Source organism: Amphiura filiformis, chromosome 19 (genome assembly GCF_039555335.1).
Source record: "Amphiura filiformis chromosome 19, Afil_fr2py, whole genome shotgun sequence".
NCBI lineage: Eukaryota > Metazoa > Echinodermata > Ophiuroidea > Amphilepidida > Amphiuridae > Amphiura > Amphiura filiformis.
The window spans coordinates 58,053,453-58,068,757 of NC_092646.1; the positions used below are offsets into that span (position 1 = coordinate 58,053,453).

The window sequence follows — 15,305 nt, forward strand, 5'->3', positions numbered from 1 at the left end:
CAAGCCAATAGCATGTCTGTATGTCATTGGTGAATGGAGGCACATGGGGCCATTCACAAAGGACATACTACTGGCTTGTACAGGTGCGTGGCAAATTAAGAACATCAACTCAGCAGCCAGGATGTCTCAAAACTAGCATCTTGCAACTTTACACTCATTCTGTGGTAGCAGGTCACATATTTGATTCCATACCTTGTCTCTCGTTTCCACGGCAACAAAACTAGTGAATTGTGTCACAATTGAGTACTCTTTACTCAACTCGATTATGTAGTTTTTCTGCTCCGTTTTCTTCACTTCATGTTCTGTTCGGTTGACATCAAGCGTTCCATCCTCCCAGTCTCTTATGATGGCACGTGCTGTCAGCTGATGCAGCATCTACAATGGGTCAAAGGTCATATTCAAGTATGTTCACTGTCTACTAAACCAACCAAAATTTTCATCCAATGGAATACAAATTAGGGTACAATATTGGCTCAGACTGTCAACAAAAAATATGGATATTGGTCCCAGATAGGTCGACCGAAGATATGAGACAATTTTGTTTGTATTTTATGCAATATAATCACATTTTTATTTCCACAAGTTTAGCTTTCTTACAGGTTCTTGAGCTGAGACAAATAATGTATCAAATAATGTAAAAAAAAAGTTATGGAAATTTTTTCATTATGAAAAAATCATACATATGAGTCGGAAATAACACCTTATATCAAACCTTAAGATCTCCTTTATAGAAACCATAACATTCCTCTTCAACTTTATTTGTCTCAATATTTAAGTGCAAGCTATTAATATCTTAAATATATAACTAACACCTTGCCCATCAGAAAAAAATCTTTAGTTTTGGGACCAATGTACAAATTCTGTATCAAAATGTAAACTAAATATGTTCCGCTAATATAGCTAGTTGACCTTTGACCTACCTTGCCTTCAGTGATACTGAGGTCATGAGTAGATACCATAGTTGAGACTTCCTTCCCAGCAATCATTGCTTTCAGTGTTGCCTGTAAAATGTCAACAATTACAGTTATAATAATTACCGGTACGATTACACTCTGAATTTCAAGTACAGGACGTTTTTTGTTTGAAGTGGCTTGACCAGATTGACATCCCTCATCCCCCACCACTTTAACCCCTTCAAAATATAGATTTAAGGTCATATTGTTCTCATAACCCCAGTGAAATTCCAGGCCTGGAATATGTTTTCGTACAGGTGGTATGAAAAATAACATGGTAAAGCATTTTCCACCCTGATGTGGCAGTGATGTCAGTGCGCATTTCATTGGGCTCAGCTACAAATCACGTACACATGCACACACTTAAAGATGCCGCATAGATGCGTGCACAAAACAGCTGCCTAAACGCTTTGCATCACTGCTACATCAGGGTGGAAAATGCATTAACTAGGCGATTACATTAACACCTGAAGTTGTGTACTTTTGCTATGGGCCATTACAGTTTGTCCACTCTGAAATACAAAGTGACAACGCGCGCGTAAACAGTGCGTAGTGCTGCATCTCTGCTGCAGGTATGCGTGCCTTCCTTCAAAGTCGGCACAATGTGTGCGTCCGCGTCGATACTTTGTACTTCAGACTAGACAGACTGTAGGGTACACAAGTTTGCTTCTATAATCCAAATTGCTTGAGCAATTTAACTCCAAACTCAGAATAAGAATATTTGGGTGATTTGGCCTCAATGTGAGGTAGAATACACAATGTGTTACACTTGGACCACAATCTGGTCATGCACCTTTAACTCCAAACTCAGAATACGAATGTTTGGGTGATTGGCCTCAATGTGAGGTAGAATACACAATGTGTTACACTTGGACCACAATCTGGTCATGCACCTTTAACTCCAAACTCAGAATACGAATGTTTGGGTGATTGGCCTCAATGTGAGGTAGAATACACAATGTGTTACACTTGGATCACAATCTGGTCATGCACCTTTAAGGGTGATTGGCCTCAATGTGAGGTAGAATACACAATGTGTTACACTTGGACCACAATCTGGTCATGCACCTTTAACTCCAAACTCAGAATAAGAATGTTTGGGTGATTGGCCTCAATGTGAGGTAGAATACACAATGTGTTACACTTGGATCACAATCTGGTCATGCACCTTTAAGGGTGATTGGCCTCAATGTGAGGTAGAATACACAATGTGTTACACTTGGACCACAATCTGGTCATGCACCTTTAACTCCAAATTCAGAATAAGAATATTTGGGTGATTGGCCTCAATGTGAGGTAGAATACACAATGTGTTACACTTGGACCACAATCTGGTCATGCACCTTTAACTCCAAACTCAGAATATGAATGTTTGGGTGATTGGCCTCAATGTGAGGTAGAATACACAATGTGTTACACTTGGACCACAATCTGGTCATGCACCTTTAACTCCAAACTCAGAATAAGAATGTTTGGGTGATTGGCCTCAATATGAGGTTGAATACACAATGTGTTACACTTGGACCACAATCTGGTCATGCACCTTTAACTCCAAACTCAGAATAAGAATGTTTGGGTGATTGGCCTCAATGTGAGGTAGAATACACAATGTGTTACACTTGGACCACAATCTGGTCATGCACCTTTAACTCCAAACTCAGAATAAGAATGTTTGGGTGATTGGCCTCTCTGTGAGGTAGAATACACAATGTGTTAACAACACTTGGACCACAATCTGGTCATGCACCTTTAACTCCAAACTCAGAATATGAATGTTTGGGTGATTGGCCTCAATGTGAGGTAGAATACACAATGTGTTACACTTGGACCACAATCTGGTCATGCACCTTTAACTCCAAACTCAGAATAAGAATGTTTGGGTGATTGGCCTCAATGTGAGGTAGAATACACAATGTGTTACACTTGGATCACAATCTGGTCATGCACCTTTAAGGGTGATTGGCCTCAATGTGAGGTAGAATACACAATGTGTTACACTTGGACCACAATCTGGTCATGCACCTTTAACTCCAAACTCAGAATAAGAATGTTTGGGTGATTGGCCTCAATGTGAGGTAGAATACACAATGTGTAACACTTGGATCACAATCTGGTCATGCACCTTTAAGGGTGATTGGCCTCAATGTGAGGTAGAATACACAATGTGTTACACTTGGACCACAATCTGGTCATGCACCTTTAACTCCAAACTCAGAATAAGAATGTTTGGGTGATTGGCCTCAATGTGAGGTAGAATACACAATGTGTTACACTTGGATCACAATCTGGTCATGCACCTTTAAGGGTGATTGGCCTCAATGTGAGGTAGAATACACAATGTGTTACACTTGGACCACAATCTGGTCATGCACCTTTAACTCCAAACTCAGAATATGAATGTTTGGGTGATTGGCCTCAATGTGAGGTAGAATACACAATGTGTTACACTTGGACCACAATCTGGTCATGCACCTTTAACTCCAAACTCAGAATATGAATGTTTGGGTGATTGGCCTCAATGTGAGGTAGAATACACAATGTGTTACACTTGGACCACAATCTGGTCATGCACCTTTAACTCCAAACTCAGAATACGAATGTTTGGGTGATTGGCCTCAATGTGAGGTAGAATACACAATGTGTTACACTTGGATCACAATCTGGTCATGCACCTTTAAGGGTGATTGGCCTCAATGTGAGGTAGAATACACAATGTGTTACACTTGGACCACAATCTGGTCATGCACCTTTAACTCCAAACTCAGAATAAGAATGTTTGGGTGATTGGCCTCAATGTGAGGTAGAATACACAATGTGTTACACTTGGACCACAATCTGGTCATGCACCTTTAACTCCAAACTCAGAATAAGAATGTTTGGGTGATTGGCCTCAATGTGAGGTAGAATACACAATGTGTTACACTTGGATCACAATCTGGTCATGCACCTTTAAGGGTGATTGGCCTCAATGTGAGGTAGAATACACAATGTGTTACACTTGGACCACAATCTGGTCATGCACCTTTAACTCCAAACTCAGAATAAGAATGTTTGGGTGATTGGCCTCAATGTGAGGTAGAATACACAATGTGTTACACTTGGATCACAATCTGGTCATGCACCTTTAAGGGTGATTGGCCTCAATGTGAGGTAGAATACACAGCGGTTTTCCACTTTTTAAGCCCAGTACTGGGCCAGTGTTGGGCAAGATCTAGCGGCACGGATTGAGCTATAAAAATGCCCCAATACTAGGCGGCAAAAGTGACACTTTTATTGGGCCAATTCTAGCGTACTCGCAATTGCCCAGTTCAAGCCACAAGTACTGGCCCAGTTCTAGTAGTACTACGGGCTGTCCCTAAAGTTGCCTGAAATTAAAATTATTTTCATGGGACGCCGTGTTTGGTTATCATGTTTATTGTATTTATTCTCGGAACCAGTACTATTTACCCAAAAAGCTAACATTTAGCAGTATGAATAAGCAGTATTATAGACGTGTGAATTGGTTTGTGAGTTTGGCACAGCTTTAACTACTGAGTGAAGTTCAACACCGTGGTGTTTTATGTAACGGTAAGTAAATCATGACATTTTTTAATGAGTATGATACATGGATAAGCCGCAGTATGCATGTCATTGTATGCATGTATCAATACTATCATTGTATCAATGTATGCATGGTATGCATAGTCACTGTAGTAGACTTGTAGTATAGCATGGCTAAGCCTAGAGCTTTTTGATTGTTTTATTTTTGTTTCAATTTCTCTAACCAGTTGTGTATGGCACCGTATAAATATCGTCATGATCATTAAGCTTAATCATTGTCAGGTAGGCCTAAAGTATTATTCAGATTTCCTTTTACAAATTAAGCGTACTGCTAGCTGTCCAGCGCATCTTATTTTGCACATGGTCCAATGCACACGCTTGACGTCGCGCACGTATATGCGATGGTTAATTTGTAAAAGGAAATCTGAATATTACTTTAGTGTTCATACATACGTGTTATATTGGTCGATAGGCGGGCATAAACAACATTTATGCCCTGCTTTCTGGTCGTAAACAAGCCGCGTCAGAACCGATGAACGCCATGAGTAGGATATCTGCAGCGTATGCTTATGAAAGCTATTTACATAAAGCGCGAATGATGTCTGCGATGTTCGTGGCGTCCAAACACGGTGGACTGAGCAAGTAAACGTTTTCTTACAATTAGCAATGGAAAAACTTTTAAAAAGGATTAGAAATTGATAGTTTTTAGACTAAAATGACGATATTTTTTAGTTGTGGAGGAAAATAACAGCACTCAGAATGTTGTGTATGTATGAACGGGGTTCATTCATATATTTTCAGGACTAAACGTTGTTTATGCCCTCGGGCATAAACAATTGTTTAGTCATGAAAATATATGAATGAACCCCTAAATCATCAGTGACAGTGGCGTGCCATGCCCCCCACTTTTGTTGGTCATTCGGGGGAAAATGTTAAAAACGTCAAAATTTGCTGCTAATCAGACTCCATTCGGGGAACTTAACAACCTGCCCACCCCCCCCCCCCCCCCACCCCACTTTCAATGTGCTGGCCACGCCACTGGTCATCATAGGTAGATGGGAGAAATTTTGTCCCCGGAATTTTGTTTGCACAAACCATGACTGGGCCGCTATTTAAAACGCTATACTGGCAAAAAGTGCCAAAGAACTACATGTACGGTAGTGTAGGCCTACCATTCTACTATCTTTCTTCAACTCATTTGACTCGTAACAATTTGATAGAGAGAGACTGGGGAGTGCGCGCATTTGTGAGCACAGTGCATTTTTTTATGTCGAGCATATCTACATGTAGGCATTAAACCATGTTAACAGCTGAAATCTGGGCGATAATGCTGACGAAACTTCGACCAGGCACAATTAGTGACCTGGTGAACGAAGGGGCCGCCGTGGATAGCTGGTCGGGGATTTTTTGCAGGACAGTCAAGTGTAGCCAACAATCAGGCTTATTACCCTGATTGGAACCGACTGTAACATCAAGGTCTTTTGTCATTGGTCATCTGCCCTGCCATTACCAGATGAGCCACGGGAAGAGCAGAATTATTTTTTTTTGTCCTGCGAGGAATTGAACCGGGACCTCTTGCACAAAGTGTGCTTTGCGATATTATGCGTGACTGACACATGCTTTTATGAATTTATACAAGTGTAAATTGTGACTTGTAGCCAACAATCGGGCTTATTACCCTGATTGGAACCGACTGTAACAAGGTCTTTGTCATGGGTCATCTGCCCTGCCATTACCAGATGAGCCACGGAAGAAGCGGAATTAATTTTTTTTGTCCTGCGGGAATTGAACCCGAGACATCTTGCACAAAGTGTGCTTTGCGTGACATGCGTGACTGACACATGCTTTTATGAATTTATGCGAGTGTAAATTGGGACTTTTGGGCAACAAAAACAATATTAAATTTCCTAAAATTGTAAAATGTTGCTAATTAAAACAGTGTTTAATTAAATCGAATATGAATGAGAATAAACAATATGATATAAACCCAAGGTAGGGGGTCACTGTCATCAAAAGCATGGACTCTGATTGGGACTCCCTTTAGTCTATATAAAATTGATGTTTTGGTTCTTGCCCTCTCCCTCCTGGCCTCATCAGTGTCTGGGGTTTGTCAGATTTTTTTTTCTTTTCTCAAAACATTAATTTTATACGACCTTACAAGCCTTGGGCCATTTGATTCGAGCACTTCAGGCTACAAAAAGTTGGGGGTCAACAACAATAACTGGGCAAAAAATATTTCCGTCAGTACATTCACAGGTTTGGGGTGCCAATTTGTATCCTTTCCCCTGCGCACCACAAACCCGGATTAGCACACAGGCACTTATAAACAATGAGTGAAGCTTATCACAGGTAGGCAGGCTCACATCACACACTATAGGTGGTGCTATTCGTCCATAGGGAAGTGGAATGTGCCTGTACGGTCCAAAAATGGCTTTACTGTGGGGCTCAATGGAAAAAATCAATATATTTTGACAACCAAAACCTAAATGACTTTGACTTACTTTGGTACTGGCATAATACTGGATTCATAACATAGTGCAATATATATGATCCACCAAGTCGACACTCGTTAAAGCGCAAATGCAATTTGTGTGTAAATCAAGACCAACCAAAACAGCTTTCTTGCAGTAAAGAATAGGAGGTCATCTGGGGTCACATACAGTAGTGTACATTGTACATGTGCCTACTGTCACAATTTCACACACAAAACTTTGGGCAATTTGGTGACGCTATTTTTGTCTGTAACTTCAAAACAGGGCTGTCAACTCTCACGCATTGGCCGTGAGTCTCACGCATTGGGTCACTTTCTCATGGTCTCACGCCAAGGTAGTATAATCTCATGCCTGAAAGTAAATCTCACGCAAAAAGCTGAAAATTGAGTAAAATCTCACGCATCGCCATGAAAAAATTGTTGTTGCTACCCCCAGCTTTTCACATTTTCGAGCGCCGTGGCTTAGATAATCATGGGTCAAAATGAACATTGAAGTCGGCAAATCCCGGTACGCCTGTCTCACGCCAAGCAATTCCAAAAAGTTGACAGCCCTGCTTCAAAAGTATATGCACTAGAAACATCATTGACCCCTTATTGTTTAGGTAATTTGATTCTCTTTCAAATGAAAGAACTTTCAGCTAAAAAATATTAAACTTCAAAATTTTATGAACATCCCTATCACAGGCATGAGACTGCACTTTCCTAAAAAAACTAAAATGCAAGTACCCAAAAGCCATTGCACTATAATCATGTCAAAAAGTAAATTTTAACCTAGGGAGTGTTCAGAAATACACTGGTGGGGGGCTGGAAAATATACACTATGACCAGCTCTTAATAGGCGGGAATTATTTGGTTTTTGTTACTGCGCTAGTCAATCAAGTTCCAACTTACGCACGCGTATATTCACAAAAGCACGCGTCTTAACGCAAAGCGCAGTTCGCGTAACTGCTGCGCCCAGCTGTGTGTCACAAACCAGTTCACACGTCTATAATACTGCTTATCTATATCAAATTATCAATGTTATGAGTCCCCGCCTATTAAGAGCTGATCAGAGTATAGGGGGTCATAAAATTTTAGGAGTTCTGAATAGGGGGGTAAAAAGTTTTGGGTGTATATGAACAGGTGGGGTTAAACAATTTTCGGTACGTAGGAGGGGGTAAAAAACTTTTGTACCAGTATTGAACCACAACAAAAGTGCATTTGATCCAGTGTTAAAAATTGCCTGGCCTCCAGACTTGTACCCGAGTCCAGCTCATCCGAGTCCGGATTGGAGTCCAAGTCCAGTGGTGACAAGTCCGAGCCAAGTCCGAGTCCAACAAAAATAAGCCCCAAGTCCAGCTCAAGTCCGGACTCGGTCAGAGTTCATGCCATTTTTTTGGGGGGAGGGGGGTCATTACTGACAAAATTTTGAAAGAAGGGGTTCATTTGGTATAACATTTTGAAAAAAAATGGATCACCGGGTGGAACATAATTTCAAAAAATGGAGCAAAATTTAATATTTTGTTTCTAATTTAAAAATTTGACAGTTTCTGCTTTTAAATTATATGGAATTTTGAAGATAAAATTGTACAAAAAGAAGGTCATTGGTCAAAGATCACTACACCCCACCACATATTGCTCTCCTATACAAACCCACCCTACCAAACCCCACCCCACCCCATCAACCAACCATACATATTTCACTTCAAAGACACATACATGTACAGGTAACTCCTGAAGGTACTACATGTATCAGACCACCTGTATCAGAAAGCAGTCAGGTGGGGGTATTTGCGTGTGTGCCGGGGTACGGGTGTGACACACAGCTACACACTGCATGTATTGTCAACTCACAGTGCCATGCCCTATAGGTTGTGTGCAGCATACATGTAAATGAAGGGCAATGTATTCAAATATTATAGAAAAATATCATCATCATCATCATCATCATAACTGAAAGTTACCTTTTCAGAAATATTTGGCTGTGTGATATTAATTAATATTTATAAATTATAAACATCTCAAAATTGGACAAATGTCCCAGACAAATGTGCAGTGAATAGTGAGCACACAGACACCCTAGCCCTCAGGGATGAGTACCAATTTACTGGGTGGGAGCTGAGATGTATATGGCCCAGTCTCTCTAAAAACAAAACCGGTATGTATTTGCAACTGCAATTTCTTTTTTCGTCTGTGCCACTGTGCTACGCCCCTGAATTTTGGGCTAAAATGGTCTAAGATTTTTGCGTGTCACCGCGCAACAAAATTCCCAGTAAAACCAGAACAAAATATACTCGTCCCCGACCCCCCTAAATTATAATGTTTCCGTCGCCACTGATTCCAATCATAAATGTATAGTTTATTAATACTCAGGGGGTTCAGTGGGTTGCATAAACATACTTATGCTACTTTAATTTGGAACATTTCCTCAATTCCACATATTCTATACCAATGAAATGAGTACTATTTCATTGCACATGAATACAAATTTTAGCATCATTAATATGTTTCCTCTGCCATTTGATGTAGAATGGTACATTATGATGGGGGGGGGTTAAAATAGTTTTGAACCTATATGAAGGGGGGTCAAAAAAGTTGTGGGTTCGCGAAGAGGGGGGGGGTTAAAAAAAATTTCGACATGAAAAATAATTTTTTCCAGCCCCCACCAAAGTATTTCTGAACACTCCCCTATAAAGGATCCACAGGCTGTAAGATTCCACTGCCCCTATTAAATACATGATAAAAGGCTACCAAAAACTTTCATAATTTTGTAAAAAACTTAACAATTTTATGTTAAAAAGTATTTAGAGAGAACTTAGAATGTGTGAAAATTTGAAGACCCAATTTTGAAAAAACCTTATTTCCCAGGGAAAGATCTGAGAGCAGGCCACACCATGACCAGATGATTAAACTAAGCCATGCAGTATGTATTTCTCAAACACTATCCATAGTTTGTTCTTATTAAGCCCATTGCACGGTTCTGCCATTCATGCAAGGAGAGCCTCGATCTGGCAGCATGCATGAATGGGAATTGAACCAGTCATATAACATTGCGTAAAGTTACGTAATACTTCCTTTCATGTCTATTGCCAGTTCAAAGTTCTCCTCGCATATGGCGGAATGGTGCAATAGGCGAATTGAACATGTTGAATGGGTTCTATGGATGAAGGAGGCATGGACTCCAACATGTTTCTTTGCATCTGGGCCAGTGATTTATAACAAAACTGTATCTTCAGGCAATACTGAATTTTGTGCTTGTTATTTTGTTGCAATTTTTGCCTAAGTCACTTGTGTGGGTGTGCATGCATATTTTCCTCATCATGTTCATTTGCTATTTTTAAATGATTAATTTCAGTATGCTTAAATTTATACATGTACATCTCTTGTCTTTTATTTTCTGGGGTATTAACTATAATAAGGGTCTGGTTTTTGTTTTATTATTCAGGTGCAGATCACTTCAGATCACAGAAGACTTGTACATGTATCAATCGAGGACATGTTTTCTGCATATTGATCATCATTAAATACATGTAAATTGATGTAATGCTGCAATACATAAAGGCACCCTGGTGGAAGGTGTCAGAAGTCACAACTGACAGAAATTTATGCAATGAAATTGCTATTTTGACCAGACTAATAACAGAACAAAATTAATGTAAGTGTGAATCGCTGAATTACTGTAAGTCACAATGTATGGTTTTAAATGAATTTCTTTATCAAACCTGATTTGTTTTGCATATATTTGTTTACACATGTCCCATCTTAATGAAATCCAGCCAAGTTCATCAATTGTGCCTGAAGGACAACAGAGCAATTTAAAGATATTAAATCTCCTACAAAACACCACAGTTAAGCAGTAAGTGCATGGGTAAGATATAGTAAACTTGTGGATTTGCTGACCAAATTCATTTGCCCGGTACCGTAATTAAGTTGTTCTGGGACACCCTGTACATCTACATGTATGTATTTTCTCAAATGCATTGCTAGAATTGGTATGGTACCCTTCTTTGGTAGCAAATTATCCACCCTCTTTTCTGTCATGGACTAGTAAAGGTGGGTGACTAGATTGCCAGCCTCATCCCGGAGCCTCATCCCCCCACTTAATTGGTATCCCATCAGTATGCAGATTTTGTTATCAGGTGAAATCTCATAATTTCTCATAACCCCAGTGAAATTTTAGGACTGAAATAGATAGTTGAGGCAGTATGAACAAAAACATGGTAGTTGAGTGGTTATAACCCCAGTAACAGGGCGCAAATTTGCCTGCCCTTTTTAGATCGGCCGAAGGAAAAGACCTTATGGCATCATGAGCACAGCATTTTTATACAGTTAGTTTGGAATTGGGTGGAGTTAAAAATGGGTCCAGAGCATAAAATCTCAAAACAGCGCCCTCTCCCGAGGGACGGATAACCTTGTGGACAGTTCGCTATGGTCACGAAATTTACAGGGTAGAATTATGTTGATCCACCCTTACCGTGTGCTATTAGGCAACTTCCTATTGAAACTCCTTCAAGATGTACTGTTCTATGAAAAACTGGAATACAGATAATTCTAGAATCCAAATCACTGGAGCAAATTTGGAATAAGAATGTTTGGGTGACGTGCCTCAATATGAGGTAGAAAACAAAAAGTGTTACACTTGGACCACAATCTGGTCACACACCCTCAAGATTTTTAATGATGTTGATTTCAAAATATCATTGAACAACAAGGTTTAAAATAGTCGGGGTTGTTGTCTACTGAAGATAACACTATGCTTGAAATATCATTAGTGAGTAGTGTAATGTAACAAATAAGATGGACTGTAAAAATAATACATAGGATTGAAAGTGCAGCCTGGGAAGTGCAAGGATTTTAAGAACATTTTACACTATAACTTGACAGGCTTCAGCTGTGGATAACAATAATTTCACAGGCTTCTGCTGTGGATAATAATAATGAAATTGTCCAACAACTCTGTTTATAACTTTTGTATCAATATTGTTATTTTGTTGTTTCAGAAAGGACCGTCAGAAAGTACCATGACTTGATCAACAGCGTTGACAGTGCCATGGTGGCAGTGAAAGTAGTCGATTGGGATCACTGAAAATCAATATCATGGAGACCTCACATCTTCCACTGTAATGCTTGTTAAAATGCTCGGACTCTACATATCCTTAGCCTTCACTATGATAGGAATGCATGCCTTTCAGACCAATTGCAGCTACATGTACCAACCAGGCTGGAATGCCTTGGACACTTGAACACAAAGTGGAAATATACTAGTACCTTTATTTCCAAGCAAGTAAATGTGAAGCTGGAAAATGTGGAAAATAGACTTTTAAACTCAAAAATTTCAGAAAACTGTTGGTGTTCTACATACACAATCAGTATCATGACTTCCAATTGGTGGAGAATCAGGAAAGCAATCACTTTATTGCACAAATATTCTCACAGGATAGATTAGCAGAATATAATAAGGTGGTTGAAAATCCTCAGTAATGCTATGAAACATTTTTAATTCTGGATTGTGAGGGTAACAGATTATCTGATTAAGAAATAAAGGGTAAATCCGTCACTCGGCGGAAAAGCCTCATATGCACTTTTGGCCATTGAACATATGAATAAAGCCTTGTAGGTGTAGACTTTATATTGAAGAGTTTGCTTCATCCATGTTCAAGGGCCAAAGTACATGCAGGAAAAAAGTCATATTTACTTTTGGCCCTTGAACATGGATAAAGCCTTGTAGGTGTAGACTTTATATTGAAGGGTTTGCTTCATCCATATTCAGGGGCCAAATGTACATATGACAAAATATTTATACTACCCTAAAATCAGAAAGGTTCTACATGAAATAAACTTGAGACTGAAAAGAAGACTGAAAAGAAGCATGATCATTTATTATGCACCAAACATGAAGGTACATGTTTTATACATTTATGTCACTCTAGGATTTATGACACCTAATGATGATATTAATGGTTCAATCCTAAATACTGAAGGTCAAATCTATTAAAAAGCAGATTTAAGATAAGATGTGAAAATTGCAATTTTGTTCAAACCTAATACAAGGTTGATTTTTAAATTTCAATTATATTTGAAATAACTGCACTTCATTGAGCGAGTCTCAGTCTCCATTATTTTTTTAGGTCAAGTAAAATAACATGTATATTGTCCCTTCCCTCATCCATTTTTGGCAATTTGTTCAAGCTAGTGGTAGTAATACCGTCAAAAATATCAGGGCCTCCACATTTTTATGTGTTGACAAAGCCTTTGCAATTGAAATTTTACACAGAAATGAATAGTAAATTTGTAACAAATAATAACTGCTTCCAGACAATATACATGTTATTTATTTTACTTGGCCTTAATATGTAATCTTCCAGGACTTATCAGGCAAATATAATAACCCTGGAATTACGGGCTATTGGGCTATGTGATTGCAAATTGTTTTTATTAATGCCTTTTTTAATAAAAATTTGGGCCAAAAAAAAACCTGTTTATATTTTTTTTGGGGGGATTTTCTCCAAAAAATAGTATTTTTGCCTAAATTTGACCTCACAGATGAATCCATCAAGTTATGAGGATGAGGCCCAAAAATGTTCATAATTCCTGGGTTAAAACCACCCATTAACTCTTTCAATGACATTGTAAAAAACAAAAAGGGGGTTCAAGGCTTATTTGGGGATTTTTGTACGGGGATGTACCACACTTTCAGATGCTGATTCTACCTACTTCTTGCTGTTTTTACCACCCCGTCAGTATACTAATTGCCTTGGGCGCTTTTAGGGGCACTTGTGGTGGGGTCTCCCCTGTCAGTCCGAAACACCGTCAATCCGAACCCCTGTCAGTTCGAAAGTCATTTCAGAAAGAAACAAATTTTGCATAATTTCAGAAAAGGAACTTTTTACAAAGACGTCATTTCAGAAAAAGGCGACTTTTTTAAAAGGATGTCATTTCAGTAAAAGTGATTTTTTTAAAAGATGTCATTTGAGAAAAGGCAACTTTTAGTCAGAAAAAAAAATATATTTAAAGACATTTAAAAAATTGGTGACTTTTTATTTAAAAAGAAGTCATTTCAGAAAAAAGCGACTCTTTTTAAAGACGTCATTCCAGAAAAAAAGGTGCTTTTAAAAGACATTATTTTAGAAAAGGTGACTTAAAAAGAAGACATCATTTCAGAAAAAGGCGACTTTTTCAAAAAGAGACGTCATTTCAGAAAAAAGGTTGACTTTTTAAAAAGATGTCATTTGAGAAAAAAGGCTACATTTTATAAAAAGATGTCATTTCATAAAAGGCGATTTTTTTTTTTAAATACGCCATTTTAGAAAAGGCAACTTTTTCGGAAAGATGTCATTTTTAAAAAGACGTCATTTCAGAAAAAGGTGACCTTTTTAAAAAGACGTGATTTCAGAAAAAGCGACCTTTTTTAAAAAGACATTTCAGAAAAAGGTGGCTTTTAAAAAGATGTCATTTGAGAAAAAGGCTACTTTTTATTTTAAAAGATGTCATTTCAGAAAAAGGCGACTTTAAAAGACATTTCAGAAAAAGGCAGCTGTTTTAAAAAGAGATTTCGTAAAAAAGCGACTTTTTAAAAAGACATTTCAGAAAAAAATGTGACTTTTTATAAAGACGCCATTTCAGAAAAATGTGACTTTAAAAACGTCATTTTAGGGAAAAGGCTCACTTTTTTAAAAACGTCATTTCAGAAAAAAAGGCGACTTTTTTAAAAAGATGTCATTTCAGAAAAAGCAACCTTTTTAAAGACATTTCAGAAAAAAGGGGACTTTTTAAAAAGATGTCATTTGAAAAAAAGGCTACTTTTTATTTTAAAAGATGTCATTTGAAAAAAAGGCTACTTTTTATTTTAAAAGATGTCATTTCAGAAAAAGGCGACTTTTTTAAAGATATTTTAGAAAATGGCGGCTATTTTAAAAAGACATTTCAGACCTTTTGTAAAAAGACATTTCAGAAAAAGGTAACTTTTAAAAGACATTTCAGAAAAAGGCGGCTGTTTTAAAAAAAGACATTTAGAAAAAACGCGACTTTTTAAAGACGTCATTTAAGGAAAAAAACAGGAAAAAACAACTTTTAAAGACGTCATTTCAGAAAACGGTGACTTTTAAAAGACATTTCAGAAAAAGGCAGCTGTTTTAAAAAGACATTTCATAAAAAACTACTTTTAAAAAAAACATTTCGGAAAAAAAATGTGACTTTTTATAAAGACGCCATTTCAGAAAAAAAGGTGACTTTTTTAAAAAGATGTCATTTCAGAAAAAGCGACCTTTTTAAAGACATTTCAGAAAAAAGGTGACTTTTTTAAAAAGATGTCATTTGAAAAAAAGGCTACTTTGTATTTTAAA

At 38.0% G+C, this 15,305-nt stretch overlaps 1 protein-coding gene and 1 long non-coding RNA gene across 2 annotated transcripts in view; one reads left to right on the forward strand and one right to left on the reverse strand.

Annotated features, from left to right (window-relative positions):
• Window positions 1–15,305, reverse strand: part of LOC140140688 (protein mono-ADP-ribosyltransferase PARP4-like) — a 77,152-nt gene that overhangs the window by 17,082 nt on the left and 44,765 nt on the right. The window contains exons 20-21 of the mRNA XM_072162446.1: window positions 921–1,001; window positions 193–375 (exon numbers count right to left, since the gene is read on the reverse strand). Of these exons, the coding sequence (XP_072018547.1) occupies window positions 193–375; window positions 921–1,001 (264 nt within the window). The remainder of the gene's footprint in view (window positions 1–192; window positions 376–920; window positions 1,002–15,305) is intronic.
• Window positions 9,031–13,053, forward strand: LOC140140835 (uncharacterized). The gene is made up of 3 exons (XR_011857303.1): window positions 9,031–9,121; window positions 10,409–10,618; window positions 11,964–13,053. It is a non-coding gene; the product is annotated as an uncharacterized lncRNA (long non-coding RNA).